Source organism: Embiotoca jacksoni, unplaced genomic scaffold (assembly GCF_022577435.1).
Source record: "Embiotoca jacksoni isolate LCO1_2020_lvr unplaced genomic scaffold, fEmbJac1.0.p SCAF_21, whole genome shotgun sequence".
In the NCBI taxonomy this organism is placed as follows: Eukaryota; Metazoa; Chordata; class Actinopteri; family Embiotocidae; genus Embiotoca; species Embiotoca jacksoni.
The window spans coordinates 11,031,193-11,056,930 of NW_027185352.1; the positions used below are offsets into that span (position 1 = coordinate 11,031,193).

The following is a 25,738-nucleotide window of genomic DNA, read 5'->3' on the forward strand; positions in this document are numbered from 1 at the left end:
AGGACTCAGCAGTCCATCTTCCTCTGAAGGACAAGGGGCGCTCCTTTTGGCCAGGGAAGACCGATAGTTAAAAAGAAAAAAGAAACCCTTTCACACCATGACTATTGTGACCTAAGTGGCTCACAGGATGACCAGGTGGGTCTCGCACGTGACATCAACACTCTCAAGGTGTCAACGACCCTACGAGGGGTCAAAACTTTCTCATTCAGCCCCGACAAATTGCTGGACAACTGTTGCAGCTGCAGCAGCGAAGCCACAAGATAAGCCTTTGTGATTTCCCTGTAATGTGGCAAATTTTAGATTACAGATCCGTATGGTTGTCCCCTGTGTTTCCACTGGCCGGGAACAGCAGAGCGGCGGTGAAAGGCAGCTCGATGTGGAGGAGAGTTGATTATGGATGGTAAGAAGCATCCACCTCAAGCAATTTGTCAGCCTCAAGATGAGGCCTTCGAAGAAGCAAACATTCCCATAATAGAATTCCCATTATTCATTCTTTGAGTGGAATAACTGGAAATATCCTCACAAACTGGAAGTGGTATGGTATGATGGGGTAATCTGAAGTTCCAGGAAAAACAGGACATCCTATCAGATTTGAGTTTTTTCTGGAAACCTCAGTTATGCTAACGAGAAGACGATCGGTTTACTCTATTGTGGTGGACGATCTACCTCTCTTTAGGAGAAAAAAAAAACCAAAAACACAATTAACCACACAGAGTCTATATTACTCACAGATGGTCTGATACTCTGTCAGTACAAAACACAATCACTGTTGTTAAGAACTCCATAAATGAAGCGTTTTTATTATCAAATGAAGCATGTTGTCTTTGGTCTGTCAAATAACAGAGGAAATGAAGTAAGAATCAAACAGTTCCACAGGTTCAGCAACAGTGTATCATAGTGGCAGTCGTGATAACAAACTATAAACTTAAACACGGTCTACAGTGGTTCAGGAGATGACAGACAGCTATTTGCACGCCGTTAATCTTTTATATTATTTTATTCCACTCTTGTAAAATGCATCTTTCAAAACATCTGGAGTTGAAGTATCAAGTGAGAAATGAGTCTGCTTAGAAAAATAGCTTTTCAGCCATGCAGACACTGTGTCTCTATGGATGCAAAAATGACATTAAAAAAAATGACAGAGTATGTGTCCAAAACATTTTCTTTAATGCTCCCATGAGGTTGCCATTTGTACTTTTGTCTGAAATGTCAGATGATGGCTTAGATGGTTCGATGGCTTGTCATTAAATTTTGTTTGGATTACATTTTTGTTTTGATTTTCTCCATTTATTAGATTCATGCAATAGAGATAGAGCGGAAAAGTGAGGAAACAGGGCAGCGATACGACATGCAGTCGGGGCCGTGCAGCTGGGACTTAAACCAGGGTCTCACTGCTGAGGGCAATTGTGCCCAAATGGTTTGCAAACTAACCACTTGGCTATAGGTTGATACCCTCATATTGACGTCTAAAGATAACCCCTTGACATTTCATCCAAGATTACCATCAGATCAAAATTTTTGTTTATGTAATACTTTGGTTTATACCCAAAAACTAATAACGTTCTCATCTTCCTCAGGAGTGTTTACGTCTAATTAATGAACATTAGCATGCTTAAAACCAAATTAAGATGACGAACATGGCATTATACCCAACCTAATGTGAGGTATAATGCCATGTTAAAGCATTGCTGTGTAAGTACAACCTCACACAGGCTGTAGACTTTTCGTAATGTGTTCTTATTTTCTTCTTGTAAACTAATGATCTGGATGGGTTACAAACTGAAACTGCATTCAGTGCATGTGTCAGACTTGTAAATGAACTTGAATTTCACAAGCAACATCATTAACCTCTGAGGCTTTTTTGAATATTCAGCACAATAAATGTGTCACGTCCAGGTATTTATGTTTAAATAATATTTGCCAGGTTACGTGTTGTATCGCATTGCAGTGTTTTCATTCCCTTCTTAGCTGAGCTCAAAACCAGAATTCAGAGATGAAGATATGGATGCTGACAAGATTGCAATAAACAATGACCCCTGAATTGACATAGTCCATGGTCACCCCCAACAGAAGTTCTTTGGGGCCAGAGATAGATCTCAATTGACGGACTACACCTGAGAGAGGACAAAGATTAGGATTAGTGACTGAATTTCAGTTTCATAGATATACAAGAAGCCTACATCTAATATCAGTACGATGAATGATGAAGAATTTGAGAAAGGATTGACAGCCGTGTTAAACTCAGACCCTCCCCTCTTACCTATAATCATGCCATCTTTGACGCGTTTCACCACGTCAAAAGGGAACTGGTTATGTGCATCCATGATGCTGAAGTAAACATCTGTTGAATCAGGGAGATGAGCAGTGTGAGCTGCGATAGATGTCCGCAGCAAAATTATTTCTGTTGGAAGATATTTAATTTATTAGTATAATAGAAGCAAACCATGAAGTTCATTCACTTCTTCATATCACATATTAACATTAGGATGAGACAATTGTTCTGTGAGTTGAAATATGTAGTTGCATCGCATGTTCTTTTGCAGGTCAGTAGGTGACGGCAAAAACATGCAATACACCGTCTGGCCACCAGAGGGTACCGTGCAAGTGTCACGTTTTGCCTCTGCTCAGCGTGGAATGTACACAAACATGTGACCAAGGTCTAAGAAGGAGGTCACGTGATTGAAGAGATAGGTTGGTGGTGGGTGGATTAAATCCAGGATTTACACGCAGCATACCAGTGTTAAAGAGATGTGGATTTCTACAAAGAAATGAGACGTGGTTGTGTTTTTCCCAACTGTAACTGCGTGGCAGAACGTGACACTGACACAGCCTGCTGTAGTGGACTGATACGTGTATCACATGATTTGGTGTGATCCTGAGTCGCCCAGAAGGCTGTTACAAAGAATTTTGTTTCGCTCGACTTTGTCTTACCTTCTGGTGTACTTAGGTGGCTGAGTGTTGGCAGAGAGAGAGCGGTGAAGGTCATTAGGTGGACTGGGTGGAGACCACAGTGAGTGTCATGTGGGTGGCAGGCCTTACTGCAACGCAGAGTGGCTGAGCCATTTCTGTATTTAAGAGTGACAGACAAATGGGGATCGAAAAGAGGAAAGATATGTTAAAGGAAAAAAGAAGACAGGTTTTCTGAGGGAGAAGTGCAGATTAATCACAGCTTCAGTCTACACAACAAACAACTGTATTCATAAGAAAGGACTTTGACCAAACCTGGCATCACCTGAATGGTCCCATAGACCTCTACGGTTAACCAAGCAATGTTCATTCTTAAATAAGAGGCCAAAGCCATGATTCCAAACCCTGGAATCATGTTGGTGAAGGCTCCCTGACGTGAAGACAGTAGTGCTTTCAAACGTAACCTCAAAAACTGGAGAAGGAGCTGAGCCATGTAATTAGCAGCGAGCAGGTGAGTCCAAGTGGTTTGCTGAGGCCAAGCCACAGAAATGATTGTGTGGTATTCCACACCGGTGCAATGCCACCAAGGAAAAAGGCTAGTAGGAAACCAGAATGTAAGAATGAATGTCATGTGATGGGATCCAATGGCATTTTTCCTCAGTAGAGGGAAAAGGATACAAAAAAATTGACAACTGAATCCACATTAAGGCAAAAAAAAAAAGGACCAGAAATCAGAAGAATAAACACAAGTACTATTACTGTGATTATACAACATTTTACTACTCTTAAATATACAAAATAATTATCTCAGCATTTAAAAAATTAGGTGGTTATAAAATGAAAAGATCTGCAGGAATTACAGTGTCATACTTTTCATATCTTTGCACTTTCAATCAAGCTTCTATGCACCAAAACCCCAAAAACCACCAGGAGGAAAGTGGAAGGGTGGAAAATTTGTCAGCTGCATTTATCCAGCTGACCAACACAGCTACCGGCCCCTTTCTGTATCACTTACAGAAAATTAACTGATAACCACCCAATACCAACACTACAAGCACGATCCATCATAAGAGCCAAAATGTTGCTTCACCACTAATTGAGCCCCCATCTTGGCCGGGGCCCCAGGTGGCCATAAATAAAGTGCCGCGCTTATTTTTCTTGCCATCCGCTACAAGGCGAGGCCCGTTTGATCCTTCGCTGAGGCCGCTTGGAACACATCATAGGAAAAATGGGTTTCAACATGAGAAGTGACCGCAGCAGAGGAAGCATGAGAGGCCTGGTAGAAACAAACCATTGATGTGTGTGTCTGCTTATATAGAGCGAAAAGCCATTTTTATGTCACTTTTTAATTTCAGACATATAGAAAAGACACATAGGGGGAAGGAAAGCTGCCACACAGACATGAGGGAGAAGGAGTGGCCATCAATGCTTGATGTGTGTGAACAATATTGACACTGTGTTGAAGTGATCCTCAGCAACTAACAAGCCCCATCTAGTGGTACATAAAGTCTCCTACTGTCCCAAATCTAATGCTACATTACAACAAAAAGGCATCAAGAGTTGTTAAAACAGCTAAATTACAATAAGAGTAGCTGTTTTATCATCTCACTGATTTTTGTACTTCTCTCTAGTTCAATTAGTAATTTAGACTTTTGGTTTAGTAAAGAATATTTTACGATAAGATCAATGATCAACTCCATCTTAAAGTAATAGTTTAACATTTTGTTTTTTTGAAGAGAGTAAGGTGAGAAAATCGATATCGTTCTACAGTCTGGTTTTGATCTTCTCATCTAACATTCATCAAGAAAGTAAATAAATGCCCAGCTTTTTAAGGAATAACGGAGAATATTTTCTTTATATATATCACAGTGAGCGGGTTTTAATTTTGGAATAACTGACTCTTTCTCGGCTTCCTATCTCTAGCCCAGAACTAGCGTCTATAATGAGCAACTGCACTTTATCAACTCAGTGCAAAAAGTACCCCATAATCCAGCAAAATACAACACAAAGACTTCAAGTTGCTCATATTAGCATGGTGAGTTGGACTGTATATGAGGAAAGGTAGCAGACCGGCAGTGAGAAGCTATAAAAAATAAGTTGATTTTTAAAATAACTACTTAAATCCATTAGAATAGATTTAAAAGAATTATGGTATGTTTTTGCACACTAGTCTATAATGAACTGTATTAAGGTGAAGGTGGACAGCTGGAGCTTTTGAGTCTTTCAATTACATGACTGGTGAGTATAAAACTGGGAGAGAGACTTCAGACGTTCAAACTCTTCCTTTCCACTTCATATTCTTCGAATATGGAAATATTCCTGAGGGCCGAATGATCTGCTCGTGTGTGACGAACACAGCAATCTTGGCCATGTACAGGTGTGCTGTCCCGTAGCGAATCAGCCTCATCTCCACGGTCAGAAAGAAGTCCCGGGGCTCGGACAAGGCGCGGCGCAGTGAGATCACGCTTCCGTGAGCCTGCTGCTGCACAACGAAGTACCCATCCTCGTCTCCAGAGACTATACTGAGGAGCAGTTCGTCCCCGGGGACAGAATTAAAGGGCCCCATCCGGAAAACGTCAGCTGGTACGGGGGTATTGGTTGGGAAGCTGATGTTGTAGAAGGAGATTCTCAACGGCAGTGAGAAACACGACGCAGGATCCCGCCTGAACTCGCAAGTTGCGCGTTCGCAACGGCTGCAACGGAAAAATGAAAGGAGGGGCTCATTGGATGGGCAGAAACGGCTGCACACAGAGAGATGGCGTAAGGGATGGAAACTGGGGAGTGACAGAGGAATTTGTGCCCCAAAACTGTTGATGAATGTCACCAGCAGGCCAAAATCAAACAAATAAGAGACGAACAAGAGCGTAAAACGAGAACAATGACAGGAAGGAGTCTTAATACTAAGCTACGTACAAGTTAGACGTATCGTAGCTGAGAACAAGAAGTCCCTTCATTTTTTTAAAACCGGGTAGCCACTCGTCAGCTCTTACCCCACTGCTGTTTTCTGGAAGTTTGGAGGACACTGAAAGGACAGACAGCGGTATCCTCCCTGAAGATTGAAGCAGCTCTGAGAAACAGAGCAGGAGTGGGTTCCTGCTGCACATTCATCAATGTCTAAAGACACAGAAGAAGACAAACGTGAGACGTTTACTACAAATAACACATCAGGGTTTCAGTTTGACCCGTATCAGGAAGCTTTGACAAGTTTTTCACACAACCATGTCAAGGTGGAAGTGAGCGAGTATTCCAGGTCACTTAATCAACATCACCACCTCGGTTACGCATGTTTTTGTGACCGCTGGTACGAGCACATTTAAGATTTCACCACGGACTTAAATCGTCAGTGCAAAACACACATCAGATTTTGAGTCCAACTCGAGAAATCAGCTTCAGAACGTTTCAGGTCCATAGTGAAATGCACCGTACCAGTTGTAACAATAACACGCGTAACGCAGGTGCTGATGTTGATCAAGCAATGCAACTTGGAATATTTACTCATGTCTGTAAACTTTTTGATGACTCCTCGTATGCACACTTCATATCACTGCCTGCCCTTTTCCAATAGCATGAATATTTAAATTGATATTTGATCTGAAACACTTTTTGTTTTTCATCATTCGCGGGCATGAATCTATGATGCTTTCTTAAATACGTACAATTGTGAGAACTAAACATGTCTGTTAATGTCAATGTTTGTCTCGTCACCGTGACACGTGCGTCCATCATTGGCCAGTGTGTAGCCCGTGGGTGGGCAGCCACAGCTGAAACTACCCGCAATGTTGAAGCAATTGTAGGAACACACCTGCCTTGCAGTAGGCAGAGCACACTCATCAATATCTGAGGATGGCAGAGAAGAACGGATGATTAGTAACATACAACGGAGAATTTTTACGTTAAAGCTTCCCAGAGATAAACTCCTTCAGCTGAGCAGCCGCAGCATCGGCTCTAGATGTTTCATTGACAGGTAATCCACCACAAGCTGACAATACCTTCACATGCTATCCCATCAATGTCACTCAGCTGGTAACCACGGTGACAGTAGCACTGGTAGGAGCCGAAGACATTGGTGCACTCCTGGCTACAAGCGTTGGCCTCACATTCATTAACATCTGCCAGCATAAAGGCAAAAGTACATGTTTCTTTACAACTGAACAGACAGACAGTTGTGAGAAGATGTCTTCAGATCAATTACTTAAGTAAAAGTACCGCCACAGCAAGTATGACATCATTAGATTATCAATAGTGAAGCATCATTATGCAAGCAGCATGTAACTATTGCAGGTGGAACTAGTTTGAACTACTTTAAATCCAGTGAGAGCAGATAAATGTGAGGGGTTGTCAGATGATTACTGAGAGATGAAAAACAAAGTTCTAATACACAAATTTGTTTTCAGTTTTTGGACTTTTTCTCTGATCTTAGATTTTTGGTGAGATATCAGATCATTTTTACAATTGCTGAAATGAAATCATCAGAGAAGTTTAGAGGGGAAAAACACTGTTTGGTGGAGCTGTTAACAACTTATAGACATCTGAAATGTGACCCTAACTACACTGCTGTTTGTAAGATGTCAGAGGCCAAAAAGTTTGGGCAGCATTTGTTTTAATCTTTAAAAGCTTGTTATATCATTCATTGTGTCAAATCTGTATACGAAAGTAACAGAAGCTGTCGAATAAATGTAGCAGAGCAGAAAGTAAAATATTTTACACTGAAGTGTAGTGAAGTATAAGTACTGTAGTATTAAATCAAAGTAAAGTACATCAAAATTGTACATAAGTACAGTACTCAATTAAATGTACTCAGTTACTTTCCACCACTGCTAACAGCACACAACACAGAAAAATACAGCAATTAATCGGCCCAAACACTGAAAATCTACAATACAATACGTTTTGCCATTAAATAGGATTATATTAGGAAACATTTACATGATAAAATTTGCCATTTCAAGGAGACTTTACCTTCACAGTTTCTGCCATCGGGGGCCAGTTTGAAGCCGATTGAGCAGCTGCACTTGTACGACCCCTCTGTGTTGTCACACTTGTGAGCACAGATTTGTCCAGAATAATATCTGCACTCATTGATATCTAAAGAACACAGGGAACAGATGATTTAACAAAGAGCTAAACGGTAGTATTGATCTTAAAATGTAAACTCTAATTGAGACAGTCATCCAAACATACAATTTCAAAGTTGCTGTTGTTTTCTCCCCAACTAACTTAAATTTACTCACCTCTGAATACATGAGTGACATGCACACAATATTATAAGAAAAAGGAAAATGGTGATGAATTCGCACCGTACCTTCACACCGCTTGGTGATGCTGTTGAAGTGGAAGCCAGCTTGGCACTCGCAGCGGTACGATCCCACCAGGTTGACGCAGCCGTGGCCACCACACACATTTTTTGTCTGACACTCATCCACATCTGTACGACGACACAGCCAAACAAAAAAAAGTTGAAGAGAAACATGGTTCTAGTTAAAAAATCAGGGAAAGAAAAAAAAAAAAAGAAAAAGAAGGGGTTTATTGTGACAGCGTCTACCTTCACAGTGCGTGCCGTCCTCAGTTAGATGATAGCCCCATCCACAGGTGACGGTGTTCGCACGACAGATGTAGGAGCCCATTGTGTTGATGCAACTCTGGCTGGGCAGGCACCGACTGGTGTGGGCCACACACTCATTAATATCTGATTAGAAAGAAACACCCTTCAGCACGAGAAGTCATATTTTAACAGAGGAATGGTTTTTTTTTTTTTTTTTTGTGACACCAAACCTACCGGTGCAGCTGCCGACAGCATCCTGGTAGAAACCGAAAGAGCACGTCTCCTTCGGGTGGCAGCGGAATGAACCGGCTGTGTTGACGCACACAAAGCCTGGTCCACAGCTATCGGTCCCCAAAGAACACTCATCAATATCTGGGACAGGCGAGGAGGGGGAAAAAAAATGATCAAAGCGTAAATATAAGGTGTTGTCGAGTTTATATCAAGATATTGCAGGGTTAGAAAGCATGTTGTTGCACTCTCATGACAATCCCAGCCTCCAATTCTGTGATTTGGATATTGCTACCTTGGCAGTAGTTGTTGTCTGTGAATTTGTACCCGGTGCCACAGCTGATTTCTCTCCGACAGCGAAAGGAGCCCTCCGTGTTGATGCAAACTTTCCCAAAGACGCAGTTGTGACTCCCAGTCAGACACTCGTTAACATCTGAGGAGACAGACATCCAGTATACGACAAGAACCTACACAGGTACAGTGGTGGATGCTAACACGCTAATGTTTAGCAGGTAAAATGAATGTCTACCATGTTGGCCATCTCAGCTCAGCAAAGAAACACGTTCTGTCCATGCAACACAAAGATATTTTTTCATAGAGATACACTCACTTTGGAAGATTGCTTGTTGATCTGTCGGACTCAAGACTGCTGAAGACTTCAATTTGATTTAACTGAACTCAGGAATGTATTTGTGCGCTAAACAAGGATTGTGAATTTCTTCCCTATCAGTGCACAAGAGGAACACTTACGGCAACCATATTACCCTGTTAAAAATGTATGTATGAAGATCATAACTTACTGCAGTAAAGGAAAAATGTTCCCATAACCTCAAACTAAGTCTTCATTCAAGTCGACTTCATGCTGGCTACTGCTCACAGTTTTTTGACACTGGTTTCTGAATGACTCTTTTTAAATATCTCTTTCTCTTATCCAACAACATGGCCAACCACCAAGGTGTGGCTGCTTAGAGTATTGCACATTCATTTTAATTTGGCAAACGAGAGGTGGTGCAAAAACAAGAGAACCAATCAAAAACCAAGCTCAAAACTTGACTGCATACTATCAAACTGTCTGTCTCAATGTAGACAGAAGATATTCCTGTGCAGCGAAAAGATGCAAAGAAACAGGAATGAACGTTATGTTCTACATACAAGCTTTTTACTGAAAAGAATATACTACGATTTAACCCTGTGTAATCACCAACACTTTGAGTAGTAGCTGTAATTTAATTCGATATTTTTTCTCTGTAACTGATTCCAATTACATTTATTTTGTAATTCAATGACATATAACCAATTACTCCTCAACACTGACAGCAACCGATAAAGTAATTTAGCTTCAGTGATTACATGAATATGTATAAAATTTCATCAGCCCCTAATCACAGTGCCATCAACACAGAATCATGTGACTGCCACCGCTTCAAAATCCCTGATCTGAAATATGGATCAATTTGTCTTAATTTGCATTACTCACCCTCACAGGTCACTCCATCGTGTCGCAGCAGAAAACCATCATAGCAGGAACATTTACCATCACCTACACAAAGCTGGGTGCAGTCGGAGTCTGAAAACAGCACAAAGTAGATATCACAGTGTACATGTAATCGGCTGAGGGAAGACAAAACCACCAGGAGGCCGGTGTTTAAGCTTCTTACAACTCCTACTATAACAAGGAAGATCACATTAACACAGGAAGGGGCCAAACCTTCGCAGGAGTTTGTTCCATCTGGAGGTTTGGCAGTGACAGCAGGCTTTTCTGTTGCTAAACCAATGAAAGAGAAAGAAAAGTCTTTACAACCAGACTTGAGTCAAACACGTCAGTCACATTTCCCGCTGATGTGCTCCTTTCACTCTGGCCTTTGCTCTACATCACCGAGACCCTTGATATGCTTGGATTTGGACTGTTTCTGCAGCGATGTGCTCCCCAAGTGTTCGTGTTTTTCACTTGAAGCCAGCAAGGCGACAAAAGCTACAAGCCACAACAAGTCGCCATTTGGCCCTGAGTCACCGTTTGGCGAGGTGTCTGAAGCTTAGCCTCCTGCGCGCTTCTGTGACCTCGTCTGCATGTCTGTCTGGCAGCAATCTGCTCCACAGCTGTCACACCAAGGCCATTTATGCAGCGCTGTCGGGAAACAGTGCTGCTTTCCTAGAAACGCTGCTTGTTCTGATGGCATGCACTTACTTTTCTGTGCGCAGTCCAACACTATTAGCGCAAACAAGATAAATGAGATAAATTAAATTTAGTCTGCGCTGTGATTGTAGTCTGCAAACCCTGTTCGCATTAAGGTCCACTCTGAAGGGCGGACCAATAAACGACCAGTGGGGGTGGATACAGTAAATCTGATGACGCCAAGGTCAGCCATTCGTTTCGAAAGGCAGTTTTTTTTTTTTTAAATGGGGGCGGTAGTCGATTTTTGGCGTGTATGGTGGTCAATGCCGTTTGGTAAAAAAAATATACTGAGATTTTCTTTCATTATGGTGAATTTAAGAACTGGAAACAATCCCCAAAGGACTGTGGCCAAACCCTGATATTCAGACAGTGAATTTGATGGTAGTAATACGAGGCTGGGTTTAGCTCCTAATGCTGATAAAATCATGGGTACCACTTTATGGTTTAGATTAATGACACTATTATAGTGGTTAATTAATCATTTACTAATACTTTACAGATCAGTTATAAGCCACTAATAAGAAGACATTTTGGGCTTCCTTGTGCCTGGTGTTGTATGATAAATGTTTGTTTTCAACAAAAACATGTTTTATCATTTTCTATTAAGCCCTCAAGTTTGTAAAATATTAACACGTTTTTAATAATAGTATCAATCTGGCTTTGTCTGCGGTTGTGTTACCAAGAGGTTAATAACTGGATTTTGGTCCAGATCATCTAACTGCCTCTTCTACTGCCTTAGCAAAGGACGTTTTTACAAGCTGGCAAACCAAAAGTTGTTTTAATTTATGGCTTATAACTGATGTATAAATGATTACAATCAACAAAAATCAATAAAGCCAGTTCTCACAACGTATAAAGCTTATATTAGAAAGTGGCACAAAATCGCCTTTGTGTTCAAAGACGTGGCACCTAATGTGTGCAAACGGCCGAGTACTAACACAGAGGGGAGCAAATCACAGACACGCAAAGCTGAAAGCACAGGACCGTGGGGCTCTTTTACCTGCTGGTGTGTTGTTGGCACAGCACATTTTAGCTGCGTGCACACACAGTCTCTCCATCAACAGACCCTGAAGCTCGCAGTTCAAACCCTGTCCTTTTGCCATCAGACCGAGCTTACAGCATTCACAACACATCTAAACGTGGAGGGGTAACAGAGAGGAAGGCTTGTGACGAGAGCAAAAAAGGAAATCTTTTATCCGGCATCTTTTTTTTTAAATTTTTCAAACTACTCTATTGCCATGTGTGTGTGCGGGTAAGCTGCGGAAAGACTGACAATAATGACATTGGGAAGAAGAGCCACCTGTGAGATGAGGGTTTCATTGGGGCTCCCATGGAAAAAAGGCCTCTCGCAGACCCCGAGATCGCGGGCCATCTCGACGCCGTCCTCACAGAGTTTGTATGTTAACACCGATTGGCAGCACTGCCTCTGGACGATGCTGGAAATAAAGAGCAGTAATTTAGCAAGTTTGATAAAAGGTATGTGAAGAAATGTTTACGGCTTACGTAAATTACAGCTGGTCGGTGGATTTAAGCTGTAATCCCTTTAATACTTTAATATTTACTCGGTCGCCTTACTTTGACTTCAAGAAAAACATTGTACCCATCAGCAGGAAAACTTTTATGACCATTTATGCTTTTTTTAAGCTTCATTTAGCCCCTGCTCAATGTTTTCCCTACTGACCTGAACGTGCTGACCAGGTGTTCCTCTATTTCATCAATCACCACCGCCATGTTCTTACAGTCAAAGGGTTCGTGTAAAATGAAAATTACAAAAAAATGCTCCAGGGGGCCACTTAACGCCTGCACTTACTATATAGTTATTATGTGGTGGCTCTCCCCTGTGGTGGAACTGGTGGTTGAGGGCTCTGGGGATGATTCGGAGCTTGCAGCCCCCGAGGGTATTTCCTGCTTTTACAGATACCACTGCAAACTCTGACTGAGAGGACAGGCTACACACATCTCCAACTCAACACTTTGATTTGAGTAGCTCTTTTTCCGGTGTTGCAAAACTATTTCACAAGAAAATAAGTGCCACTTAAAAACGATCCACACGCATTCCCTACTCCCGGACCCTCTGTGCGGACCCTCATTTGGTCCGTACACCCTATTTTGAGACCCTTCAGAGGACCCACGTCGTTGGATAAAACCAGGTGTTGCTTTACCTGCAGATGACGGAGGAGAAAATTGGGACGGCTGAGCAGTCTCGTCCTTCCAGACCCTGATTCCTCCCATCCTTACAGCACTCTTTTAGAGAACGAGGTTTTATTTCTGTAGTGTAGGAATGATGGTATTATATATATATATATATATATATAAATGAGTAGAAACACGGTTTATGCATGGAAGCTTCAACAGCTGCTTGAGTTTAGGGGCAATAAAATGCCCATAGTAACATAAGCGATCAAGTTAAAACACAAACCGTCTCAAAATATGATCAAATAGTGCACCTGAATGGCAGATTTAAGCAGTTGTCTTACCATATCCGTGCAGAGCTCCGTACAGAGAAAATAAAAGCAGTATCCGCTGCGCCATCGGACTCGGGTTTAGTCCTTTAAATGAGCTAAAAGTTTAGGTAAGACGACTTGAGATGACCGGGAACAGCGGCCGGCGTGTGTCTGTGTGAACATCTCAGTCGAGGCGACCCACATCTCGTCCTGTGAGGGTTAAAGTTTGGGGAGGGGGCATAGGGGGGGGGGGGGGGGGGGCGGTGAGGTCGGGGAGGAGGGCGCTGGGTTACACAGTCGGGTCTTGTGAATGATTAAAACGCGGCTGATAATAGGATTTATTTAATGCGACGATGCGCCAATAATATCCCGAGGTCAAAGTACATGTTGTCTCCTGGAGGGGAAATAAACGAGGGCGGCAAAAACAAATTGTGAAATCCTTCTGTAAAAATGAAAATAAACTACTTATTTTTCACGTCGGGGGTGCTTTTTTTTATTTTTAACTATTTTTAGACGGCATAAAAACTTGAAAGAGGTTTTTTACTTTAGAAAAAATAAACTGAAAAGTTAGTTTTCCTCGTCGGTTACTTTTCTCGTGACACCCATAAATATGCCTTGCGACCCCACGTGGGGGGGGGGGCCTGACCCCATGTTGGAAACCAGTAGGCCTACAGCAGGACAAACAAATTTCACTTCGTCAAACCCCTGTATGAAAAAAAAATTAAAATGAGAAAAAACAAAAAACAAAGTCAGCATGAGGCTGAATGCAGTGGGAGCAACGCACGAGTCAGAGCTAGATGTAATCCTGTTTATTACAAATATTGTAAATTCAGGTATTATTTACGCTCAGCATTGCTTCTAGGGTTATTTACAGGTCTCATGTGTTCTTGATTAGAAATAAAGTGACAATATTGGACAAAATATGAATGGTTGGTGTCAACTTTCAGAGCCTCTCATTCCATTTCAATTGAGTTCATATCTGTACAGCGAGTTAATTGAAGCCTCTGTTCAATAAAATGCAAATGTGTTTCGCTTCCTGCATTTCTCCTTATTTCAGTGAAGAAAACGAACAACCATAAGGTTATCAGCTAAAAGCGACCATGATTCGGGAGGACAAGGACACGAATTGTAAAACAGAAGCTGATGAGAAAGTGATCATTGTGTCTCTGAATTATCTGGGATTGATAACAGTAAAGTCAATAAGAATTGTTTTCTTGACAAAAACAACAAGGCTGCTCTGTGATAAAACATTGCTGGGATTGGGGGATAAGAGGCATTAAACTGGCGACACAGAACCGAGGCGGAACCACCGAACAGCACGAGGGATCGTTCAACTCGCACTGATATACGCGGTACAGAAACTCAGCGGCCATATTCGTTGCATATACAGCATTAATAATATACTAAACCAATAAAAAATAATACTATTGCAATGAACCATACTTTGTCTATAAGCCAAATGGCTTTAAGACAGTTGAGCTAAAATCTAGAAGCACAAAATGGAGGCATTATAATTTATATTAAGACGTATCTTGCATGCATTACTAATCCAAAGTCTTTTTTTTTTTCTTGTTCTGACTGCAGAATTTGTGCTTTCACTTAAAAGTATGTACAGGTGATCAGCAGGGTGATGATAAATTAAACATGATGACTGTCTTTTGTGTGCTTTTAAGTGCCATCATTACAAACAATAATTTTTCTATAACCGTGTAACCTCTCTCCTGCAATAACACAAAAAGAGCTTATTTATTCTCCTCGTTGTGCATCTACAGAATGACTGCTACTGACATCCATTTACAGCTGTTAATCCTTTTTCCTATTGCAAATAACAGTACAAAAATTATCTGATTGCAGCAAATGTTGGTCCCCACTGGGGCCACTTCTGTGGAAGACTGAAATCATCCATTTTTTCTATAGTTTCTCTTCTTTTCAGCTGTAATTCACTTATCCCTCCTCCTCTTTGGCTGGGTCTGCAGGAGCCACCGACTGCTCCTCTTTCTCCTGCTCCTCCTCTTCTTGCTCCTCCTCTTCCTTGTTCTCCTCCTCCTTCTTCTCCTCCTCCTCCTTTTTCTCCTCCTCCTCCTCCTTGTTCTTCTTCTGCTCCTCCTCCATCTTCTCCTTCTCCTGAGCTTCAGGGGGATCTGCGGTCTTGTCTGGAGGGAGCTGAGGATTCTCCTCTTTTGGGGAGCTCGGAGCTGCTCCTTCTTTTGTTTCACTCTCAGCAGCTGGGCAGGTTTCCTCCTGTGTGGCAGGAGTGCTCTCATCCTGCTTTACCTCCTCTGCCTGAGGAGTGCCTTCCTCCGTCACTGCGACCACTTTGTCTGTGTCCTCTTCCCTAGCCTCACTCGCCTTCTTTTCTGTTTCGGGCTTTTCCTCCTCTGCCGGGGCTGTCGTTTCATCCAGAGGAGCCAAGTCCTCTTCTACAGGTGGGATTCCTTTGTCCGCAGGGCTTTGTGGTTTATCGTCTTCAATGGGAGCCATGCCTTCCTCCATCATCTCTTCCTCTTCTTCGTCTATCTCGTCCTCCAAAGGAGGGATCATCTGCTCTTCCCTACTTCCAGGGAAGACCTTGTCGGAGTAGGCGAGCTTCAGCTGCTCCTCAAAATAGTCCTCCAGGTACAAGCCTGCACTCCCGACCTCTGAGGTTGACTGGGAAAATTAACAAATTTAAGTAAAGAAAAATGGATTGATCACTCTTTATGTAATCAAAAGCAACTTTTGTTTGGAAAGCCTTACTTTGTGCTGCAAGGCCTTCAGCAGAGCTTCTACTGAGTATATTTACTGCAGTGAAATCATTGGAATTTGGCAAATTTGCAAGCTGCAGCAAATTAGTTGAATTTGCAGAAATTAATGCAATCACAAGACTGCGATTTCCTGGAGGAACGGATATATTTTTTTGTAGTTTTTGCAGAACACTGTATTTTAGCAAAAGGGACATATTATTAAAAATGATACCTACCTTGTAGTACTTTGCGCAGTTGAAAAATATGAGCCTGACATCTGCGACAAATCCCTCCGGACTGACATAACATTCCCCGTCCTTTGACTTTGACTGCAACTTCTTCTTCACCATGGACAAATCCATCGGGGTCTTTATGAGTTCTTTGTACCGTTTTGTCTCCTGCATAAGAAGAACAGTAAAAAATTAAGCTACCAATAAAGGTGATGTGTTTGGTCAAACGATATCTCTCGAAACTGATGCAATGCTCTGGTCTCTACAATGCAAACAATATACAGTTGTTTATACTGCAACTTTTTTTCCCTTTTTTAAAAATCACCCAATATTATTTCACTTCCTAAAAATGAATAGAATAAAGTTGTCACTGCATTCCACATGAACTACCTTCCTCCACAGTAAAATAAGAAACATAACTGCAAAGCAGATATTGAATGTAGTTCCTTACCGACGGAGAAGCGGGCTGCTGGAAGTCAGTGCTGAAGTCATTGCAGAACAGACGCAATAACAGTCGCTCACATCTCTACATTGAAAAGAAAAAGACAGAGTAAACATTAAACTAGAGAGGGGTACAATTTCTTTGGTGCTTTGATGGAAAACATACATGAGAAATTCAGCTAGAAAACTGCTGTTTCAAACTCAAGAAGGATCCCAAAAAGTAGTCTGATCAGGCCTGAGTACTGAAAAATATCATGCACAGAGTTGTAAATGGCTGCTGAGTGAGGTTACCCTTCTTTCGACATGAGAGAATTTTTCCGAGACTGCGCCGTCCTTGTTGTCGCAGTCGTACTCCATCTCAGGGGAGACGAGGTCTCGGCAGAACGAACAGAACCACTCGCCACTGAGGAGATATGAAAGGTCAAGAAAAGCCGTCAGGACAAACGCAACGGCTGAGCAACTACTGCTGAATAGTTAAAACGGCCTCTCTATTTACAGGGCCGTCTGCACTGAATGGTCATGCTAAGTCTAAGACTTTAAATTTATCACTTTTGCAAAATGTGGCAATAAAGGATTCCCATTAAAACATGATTATTAATATGTCATTCAAGTCTGACATATTACAGATGTATATCTGATGCTGTAGCACAAAAATATGCATTATCCCATCGTGAACATTTGGTTATATGAACATAAACATCTTGGGTGAAATATTGTACTTCCCGTTTGCTGAATGTTACCAGATTAAGTTCTATTCATATACAATAAAATGTAATACGTCAATAGTACTGCATTCATATTTTACAAGCCTTGACTTTGAAGTCAAGACCGTGAAGATACGAAACGATAACTCACTTCTCAGATTATACAAAACAAGGACGTTTGTTTTCAGGGTCAGAAAATGAAAAAGTGACAGTTGTGTGTTTTTGTTTTTTTTCTTCCTTCCAGTTTTTCTGTCTCTTCCCTGATTTCTTTCCAGGTTTTCCACCTCCACAGTGCGACCATCCTGCTGCTCATTGCTTTGCTCAGACTTCAGGCTGGCCTGTCATCATTCGGGGCTCTCGGTAAAAGGTTGTCTTTGTTTTTTTCTGCCCGCGCTGGTTGTAGTGTGTTGAACAAACTTGTAACCAACACTGAGAAAAAGATTTGTGCTGGGAGGCTGAGGATAAGTTTAACTTTTGTCGAGAGACACTGATTATTGGTTGGTGCCTACTCTGAATTCGTTCTGATGCACCGTTCTTTTAGACAAGCAATTTAGGACTTGTTTGTGTTTTGTTTCCAGAGGATTGGGATTAGTCAGGACTTGTTTTATTATAGTCATTTCAATTTGTTTGGCCACTTTATCCACTCTTCCCCCAAATTTGGAGAACTTTTGTTAGGTTCACCGGTATTGAAAACAGCTGAAAATACATTTTCACTTCTACTCTGACTCCTTCAAATTTTCTGGTAGTTGTGTTATCCTCTCTGTTTCCCCTTAATTTTCTCCAAAGGGGATGTAACAGACCCCAAGAAGAAGCACTTGAATCACCCCAACAATTATTGGTTGTAGATTTGGCAAATTATTAACATTGAAACATTTAATTTTACAATAGTTTAAATTACAAGACATATCGAGAAAAAAAAATATGCTACTGTACCTACACGTATTACAATCACTAACACAGAAAATGAAATGTTGGCAGCCCTCGACAAAAACAGCCTCACAAACCATAACACAGGTTGCATTTAGGGCGGTGACACTCTCCCTCAATACTTGTTCATTTCGTGTGTCCTACAGCATTTTGACGATTTAATAATGCATGATACTGGGAGGTGATCTGTATTTCACCTGGGCGACTCGTTCAGAGTGGGGATGTGGCAGGCCAGATGAAAAACTTTGGGACACTTGTCACAGCAGAGCAGCTCTCCTCCGTTCTGACAGACGGCGCACCAGTCCTCATTCGGATCTTCCTCTGGTTCTGCCGTCTTTTCAGACACTGGCTGCGAGGGGGGATGGGGACGCTGGTCTTTGGAGTCTGATCCGAGGACCGGGGCCGGTGCAGGTCCCTTCTGCTGCTGCCGGGGCTTTGACTGAGCGCCGGTGCTGCTATCTGGGAGGCTGGACCCAACACTGGACTGCACCTGCGGGGAACAAAAAGAAGGGATGTATGCAGTTAGATACAATGACTCAGAAATAAAACAAGACAACAGGAAAGTGAGAACTGGCTCGCTTAGCCTCCATTTGAGGTTGAACTGATGTAATATAGTATGAATAAATATGAGTTTTTAATGGATTTTAACTAAAGGGAAATATATAACACATTTCTGTAAACATATTTCATGCATCATTTGGAGCAAAATGATCATCACACATATTTAACGATTACAACAGTGCTCTGGAGTTATGTAATCCAAGTCTTTCTCTTACAAAATGAACTTCATCTTCGTCCTCAGGTTCGTCCTTGATGACAATAATGGGCCCCGGGGACGTCCTTCTTCGTCGCTTGGCTGCAGGAGCCAATGGCGGCTCTGAAATCTGCTTCCAAGGAGACGTCCTTCAATGCGACGATTGCCACAGAGTAGAGGGGAAGATGGAGATCATGATATAGTTCATATAAAGAGACACACTAACCCTGGTTTAAAAGATTAGAGGGTCTTTTTAATCACTTGACTGTCTCGTGTTACATGTAAGGAAAATCAATGCTTAATAAAAACCTCAAATAAATCTCACGTGATAGTGTGTAAATATAAAAGGTCAGACAAAGATAAGAGAAAAACTGGACAATAAGAACCATGAGGGAGTCACAAGATGTACTGATGCATAGTTCCGGTTAAAATGTAAAAGCTTTTTAACTTTATATCCCTAAAAATTTAATAAAACAGCTCAGTTTTCATTTGAGCTCCATTTAACCGATCCCAGACCTAATTTATCTTTATACTTATAATCCAACAGCAGCAGCAACATTACACCATAAAAATGTAAAGAATAAACTGTGACAGATTTTTGGATCCTTTCTTACCCCGTGCTTTTGTCTGAAGGAGACGGCTTGGCTATCGGGGAGTTCTGCCTTCCTTGAACTTGGGAGAAAATACAAGAATATTTAAAGATCTGGAAGTCGAATGAAAATGAAAAAGAGTGATTCTCACATTAAAAAGGATGAATCAGAGCTCAGATAAACAACCTGCTATGTGATTGAGGGCGCTTGTTTTGTCTGCGGTCGCGGAGGCCAGACTTTGAGCGAAGCTGGGTTTAGGGATAGAGATGGTGATGGAGGGGACAGATCCGCCAGCTTCACTCCTCTTGAGGAAGGAGGACTCAGGTAGGCATCTCTGAAGGAAACAAAAACAGGTTGTAATGAAATTTAAGCACCGTCACAGCTACACAAAACAAGCAAATTCACTTTCTAGCCTCATGCTCATGCCAGCCTGAAAAGCTCTTCGATGCCTCTCCTAAGGGCTCTCCTAGGGCGGCACGGTGGTGCAGTGGTTAGCATTGTCGCCTCACAGCAAAAAGGTTCCGGGTTCAAATCCGGTCCTGGGCCTTTCTGTGTGGAGTTTGCATGTTCTCCCTGTGCTTGCGTGGGTTCTCTCCGGGTTCTCCGGCTTCCTCCCATCATCCAAAAACATGCACCTCAGGTTAGGTTACCTGGCGCCGCGCTAGTGGCAGCCTGCTGCAGCAGCTCCCCCCTGACAGCCCCCCTGCTGTAGCGAAGAAATTTCCCTTCGGGGATTAATAAAGTGAAATAAAAAAAAAAAATTAAAAAAAAAATAACCGACCTGGTGTAGTGACGTGTGAGGAGCTGCTCCGGCGCTCAGAGGCTGTGAGTAGCGGGAAGTACCCTGAGACCCATCTATGGGTTTAGGAGGGAAGCTGGAGCTATGGATCAGATCTCTCAGAGTCTGGATGTAGCAAAAATATGAAGTTGAAAGGACACTTTGGGTTAAAAAAAAAAAAAAAGAAAGTCAGTTAAGCATCAACCACGGGTACATTTTTCCCATTGTTTTGTTTATTAAGATGGGAAAAGTGGTGTAAATATTCAGGCATTTGAAAAATACTCCCAACTTCTGCTTTAAGTTCTCTGGGAAGAACCTTTTTTTGATCACAATTGTAAGCTGTCTCTCGAGTATCTTACTGCAAGTACCATTTACAAAAACAGGCATCAAACAGTGATAGATTCAAATCGGTCTTACCTGTGTAGGGGGGAAGCCCGTGTTGTGAAGCATGGACGATGTGGGGCTTCTGGGGTTGGGTTGGGAACTTCCATACCTACGGCCTGGCTGCGCCAAATTGGGGGGGCCTTGGGATGGGGAAGACCCTCCGTGGATGGGCCTGGTTGGGGGCGGAGGGCCGGGAGGTCCTGGGAGTCTGACATTTTGGTACCAGGACCAGTGGTTGGGCGCGGGCTGCCTGTGGGGCTGCTGGGAAAGTTTGTCAACCTTTGACAAAGGAGTAAGAACAGGGTCTATTGTAGCTTCCTATGTTTTTATATTCTAGAAGCTATACAATACAAGTAATAAATACACAGTACTTAAAGTGTTTCACAGTATCAGAGCATTAAGTAAAAAGTACCATGACTACATCATTCTTACACAAGACAAATGAACTTGTACTGAAACGAATGAATACCTGCATCTGGAGCTGAGCCAGCGTGCTCTGGCGCTGCTGAGCCGAGACAGAGAGACCTCCGCTGGGTACTTCTGCTCTGGGACCTGCCTGGTGGTTGGTGACGGGTAGCCTGCCTGGGCCTCTTTCTACGACCAAAGAACCTGAGAAACAAGCAAGCAATTAAAAAAAAAAAAAAATACTATAAATCCCACCCCAGTTCTACACCTAAGGCAAGCTTGCACAGGAAAAAAAAAAACAGCAGGGTCAGTCCTATGAACATGAATTTCTGTCACTGACTGCCTGAGTCATGAAATTACATCGCGGGTCCACGAGCCAATCTTGGCCATCACTGAGACTGGATACTGTGTCATGGGGTGTGACAACTGCTTGATTCACATACAATTGCAACAAGACAAGAGTCAGCCTAATTTTTAAAAAAAAAATTTTTTTATGACTAACTGAACCTGAAGGTTTAAATGAAAAAAAAAATATTGTTATACTTTTTTTTTTATGTAAATGGGATTAAATACATAATCTGTGGGATTTTGGATAGCTCTGGTCATGTGCACTTTCGGCCACTGAAGCCACTGCACTTACACCTGGTTTGAGCTGGTGGAGGCACGAATGCAACTTCACCTTAAAAATGACAAAGAAATTGCACCGCACGGGCACATCTTTACCGAAGCATCCCTTGTTGCGTCGTTCCGCCCATCTCGGCACAGCCTGCTTCATGCTGAGCCACGAGAATTGCAAATCGGCGCAAGCACGGAAAAGAGCTCCCTGGCCTGCACCAAAGTGCCAGAGTACCTGGATCTGCGCTGCGCCGGGTACTAATACCTAATACATAGTGTACATGTCAGGTAATGACAAGACTTACCGAGGTCTACATTTGTGGCCCAGAAACCAGAGCGACACTGGAAGCGAACAGAACTCTGAGGGACGATGGAGGGATTACAGCTCGCTCTCATCAGGTAATGGATCTGGTACAGGATCTAGGAGACAGAAGTCATGATGGATTTAAATAAATATTCATTGGGGAAAATATTTTTCATACAACACTGTAAATCCATGTAACAACTACGCTGTATTTTAGACTGTAAAGTAATCTGGATTGCTGTTTGACGTTCTCCTCACACACCAGTCTCTTGCAGTACAGGAGAGCTGTTCCGCTGTGGCTTGCTGTAGCCCATTTGGTGAAGTTGATGACGTGGTCTAGGTGCCGGCTCAGAGAGTTGACGTCGTCTTTCTGCTTTTTCAAACCCAACTCGTGGTCCTTCGTCAAGGCCTGGAAGTAAAGGTGATCACCGAATGTCAGAAAAGGAAAAATCCACTATTTCATTCTGGAAAGTCATTAAACTCGGATATTAAACCAACCTCAAGCTGGTTCACCAGAATCTTTCCCTTCCTGTTGATCTCCATGATCAAGTTGCAGATGGACTTCTTTATTTCATTAGTGACAGCTTTCCGATTTTCTTCAACTTGCTGCAGTCTGTGAAAGTCAGCGACAGAAAAATAAATTGATATCATGCCTGACATTTATTCAAATCTGCTAAAACCACAAACATACATTTATACATGACACCCTAAAGCCAACTTGTCAAACATATAGAATATATATCTGAAATGTGAAATGAAACAGAATCTCTGATAAAGTTCCAGTTGTGGAGGATCTCGTTACCCGGTGTTGATACAGCTGGATACGTCCTCGATGGCCTTTCTTTTCTCTTGCAGCTGCTGCGTCATGTTCTCAAGGTACTGCCTGTGGTTTCTGTACGCGTCCTCCAAAAACTGGTAGCTACATTAATCATGAATGAGCATAAACAAACAACAGCTCATTCTCAAGACAACTGTGCATGGTTTCATATCATTTCAGTTTATCGTCCGAGTTAATCATTGCTATTCTTGTGTGTAACAAGACAGCGGCACTTTAGATTAATATAACTGATGTATTTTTTTGTATCGTTTCCTGGCGTTATATTGATGTTGAAACCTACAGCTGTTATCATCAAATATTACATTACAGAAAAAAAAAAAATCATTTGTAACAGGCTTGCTTATTTATCAACGACACCGTAGCAAGCTGCATCCCACGTTGCTGGTTGTAAAAGATCAAACGCATAGTTTTATGGAAAAAAAACTGAAAAACAAAGAATTCAGACTGGAAGAGAAAAACAAACATTCTGCATACTTGTGATCCTTGTGCTTCAGGAGTTGACAGTCTCGACAGGTGAGTCGGTCACACGTCTCACAAAACAGCTTCAGTGGCTCCTGCTTGTGCACGTCACAAAACACGGGCTTCTGTTGGGATATGCCTACTGCTTCTGGCAGGGCGTTTAAAAACAAAAAACAGGGAATTGTAAAGTCAGATCATGTCACTTTAAATTGTGCCCTTTAGGTTGTCTCATCCTAATATTTAACAGAGCAGTATGTAACATGCACTGCAGTACAGTGTATAACACACTGTGATGTAATTGCAGGCAAACTGTTTCTTTCCTGCCAAGGACTACCTGGAGACATCTCCTCCTTCTGACGTATTGTGTGGTCTCTGGTGAACTTGACCCGTTGGTGCGCCTCGATGCACGTCACGCACAGAAACTCCACACACTCCACACAGTAACCGGTCGCCTCCGTGTTGTCGTCACAGCTCATACACACCTATAAAAGACGACAACAACAACAATTAAAAAAAATAAAAAAAATAGCCAAACTGCTGCGAGATGAACAGCTCGGGAGAAGCAGGTGATGAACCGACCTGGCTGTTTTTTTCCACGGTGCTGCTCGGCACCTCTGCGGAGTCCTTGACAAAGAAGTTGTCCAATACGTCCATCTCCCAGCATTCCTGTCTGCATACTGGACATCGAATGGCACCCACTGAGGAAAGAGGCCAGATCTGTTACTGGAGTCATCAGCTCGCAACCATTTATATGACTTTATTTACTGCGTAAACACAGAGAGCATTTCTATCATATTGAAATGATATCATAGACACAGACCATGGGGATAGGTAGCTTTAAAGGTGGTGCAGTAATTTAACACATGATTATTACTTTGAAACTGTTTCACTAAGCTGTTTCAAAAACACCTCTACACCATTGATAATGACTTGGGAGACAAGCAAACTTGCTAAGAGACCAAGATACAATGACAGCTTTACAAAAGATGCGTCTGAAAAAACAACAACACAACATATCACCTAATTTCAGTGACTCAATATACCGCTAAATATTGAATTGTAACTCCTGTATAAATGATGCGTATCGTATCATCCCCATTCTTGCCAATACACAACCCGAATGTTAATATTCACATATACTACATACATACATATAGATACAGAAAGGGTATATGACACCACACTTCAACATTGAATAACTTGGATATCGCCTCGCCCAGAATAACCAACACAAATAGCAACTTCACCAGAGAGCTGCAAGACGTGTCACGTAAAGTAAAGACACTTTTTTTTGTTGTTTTGTTTTTGTTTTGTTGTCCTCACATGGTTTGGTGTTGTCAACCTGCCCCTGCGGGTCACGCCGCGGGTCAGCGCTCCTGAAGGGGGCAGGCAGACACCTCTTGCAGAAGGAGTGGAGACACGGCAGCAGCTTGGGCTCTCTGTTGTGGAAGCTCAGCTTGCAGATGGGACAGGTGTCCATGAGCCCGAAGGTGCCTTGTTGTTTCAGCCTCTCCTCTCCTGCCGGCAAACTTTCGGCCTCGTTTTCCACGATAATGACAATGTCGTCGTTGTCGACATTTTCGGCACTTTCATCCATTTTTTTTTTCTTTTTTTTCTTTTTTTTTCCTGCTGCTTCCACTCAAGCCAATCGATCAAACCAAGCGTAGCGGTTGCAAACAAAAGATACGCCTATAAACTTCACTAATTTATCGAATATAAATAGTAATCTCGAGCATGAAAACACACTGCTTCATTGTCCTGTGTGGTAAACAGCGTTAGTTCGCTGAAGTCTATTTATTTCCGTTTGACAAGCTAAATTAGCAACTTAGCCTATTTTAATTGCACATATACTGGAGACCACACGTAATCCATTCTCCGGTTTGTGGCAGTTCTAGATAAACCGGTCCCAGAGATAACAGCGCGCTGTCACGTATTCATTAAAATTAGGCTACACACGTATTATTTTGAAGCTCGTAAGTCCACAGGGAACGGCGACCATCTGTGTACTCTTTGCTCAAAACACATACCATATATTTCCCAGACGGCACCGCGGTATCGGGGAAAGCTACAGTGGCCGGTGAAGGCCAAACTACACGCCCGCAGCGAGAAACTGCACGTTTGACTTTTTTTTTTTTTTTTTTCCACGCATTCTTCAGTGGCCCATTAATACAGAGGCATTAGGATTTAATTAGAAACCGTATCAGAGTCCAGACAAAAGAAAAACACGACATCACATTGGTTAATTAACATTATCTATACTTTGTCGGTTAACGATTTTAATTTACGTGAATG

General features: G+C 42.2%; 2 protein-coding genes across 5 annotated transcripts; both read right to left on the reverse strand.

Moving 5' to 3' along the window:
* Nucleotides 1-743: 743 nt before the first annotated feature.
* LOC138202666 (fibulin-1-like) lies at nt 744-13,504 on the reverse strand. Its single transcript, XM_069156907.1, has 17 exons — nt 13,328-13,504; nt 13,013-13,118; nt 12,151-12,286; nt 11,851-11,983; nt 10,386-10,442; nt 10,155-10,244; nt 8,973-9,110; nt 8,684-8,821; nt 8,450-8,593; nt 8,210-8,332; nt 7,867-7,992; nt 6,897-7,016; nt 6,613-6,744; nt 5,898-6,021; nt 2,932-3,065; nt 2,261-2,401; nt 744-2,114 (listed from the first exon to the last, which is right to left on the reverse strand). The coding sequence occupies exons 1-17, from the start codon at nt 13,380-13,382 to the stop codon at nt 1,975-1,977; spliced, it is 2,037 nt and encodes a 678-aa protein (XP_069013008.1). The 5' UTR covers nt 13,383-13,504; the 3' UTR covers nt 744-1,974.
* Nucleotides 13,505-14,088: 584 nt separating this feature from the next.
* On the reverse strand, nt 14,089-25,491 carry trim24 (tripartite motif containing 24). 4 transcript variants are annotated; one of them, XM_069156909.1, is made up of 19 exons: nt 24,770-25,491; nt 24,026-24,144; nt 23,781-23,928; nt 23,462-23,591; nt 22,952-23,068; nt 22,648-22,762; nt 22,412-22,558; nt 22,151-22,265; nt 21,295-21,434; nt 20,859-21,104; nt 20,445-20,567; nt 19,850-19,997; nt 19,688-19,745; nt 19,096-19,222; nt 18,517-18,809; nt 16,980-17,091; nt 16,699-16,773; nt 16,254-16,415; nt 14,089-15,943 (listed from the first exon to the last, which is right to left on the reverse strand). In XM_069156909.1, the coding sequence occupies exons 1-19, from the start codon at nt 25,041-25,043 to the stop codon at nt 15,239-15,241; spliced, it is 3,354 nt and encodes a 1,117-aa protein (XP_069013010.1). In that variant the 5' UTR covers nt 25,044-25,491; the 3' UTR covers nt 14,089-15,238. The 4 variants fall into 4 exon arrangements, with proteins under 4 accessions (XP_069013010.1, XP_069013013.1, XP_069013012.1 ...); XM_069156912.1 differs by having other exon boundaries at nt 20,859-21,083; nt 23,462-23,594; XM_069156911.1 differs by having other exon boundaries at nt 20,859-21,086; nt 23,462-23,594.
* Nucleotides 25,492-25,738: the final 247 nt, after the last annotated feature.

Coding starts and splice junctions, on each gene's coding strand:
- LOC138202666 (XM_069156907.1), bottom strand. CDS start 13,382: ATGGCGCAGCGGATACTGCTTTTATTTTCTCTGTACGGAGCTCTGCAC. Junction 7,993..8,209: donor CATCACCAAGCGGTGTGAAG/GTACGGTGCGAA, acceptor TGTGTTCTTTAG/ATATCAATGAGTGCAGATAT. Junction 7,017..7,866: donor CGATGGCAGAAACTGTGAAG/GTAAAGTCTCCT, acceptor TTATGCTGGCAG/ATGTTAATGAATGTGAGGCC.
- trim24 (XM_069156908.1), bottom strand. CDS start 25,043: ATGGATGAAAGTGCCGAAAATGTCGACAACGACGACATTGTCATTATC. Junction 23,595..23,780: donor GAAGGAGGAGATGTCTCCAG/GTAGTCCTTGGC, acceptor ACGCCCTGCCAG/AAGCAGTAGGCATATCCCAA. Junction 22,266..22,411: donor TCCTGTACTGCAAGAGACTG/GTGTGTGAGGAG, acceptor TCTGTCTCCTAG/ATCCTGTACCAGATCCATTA.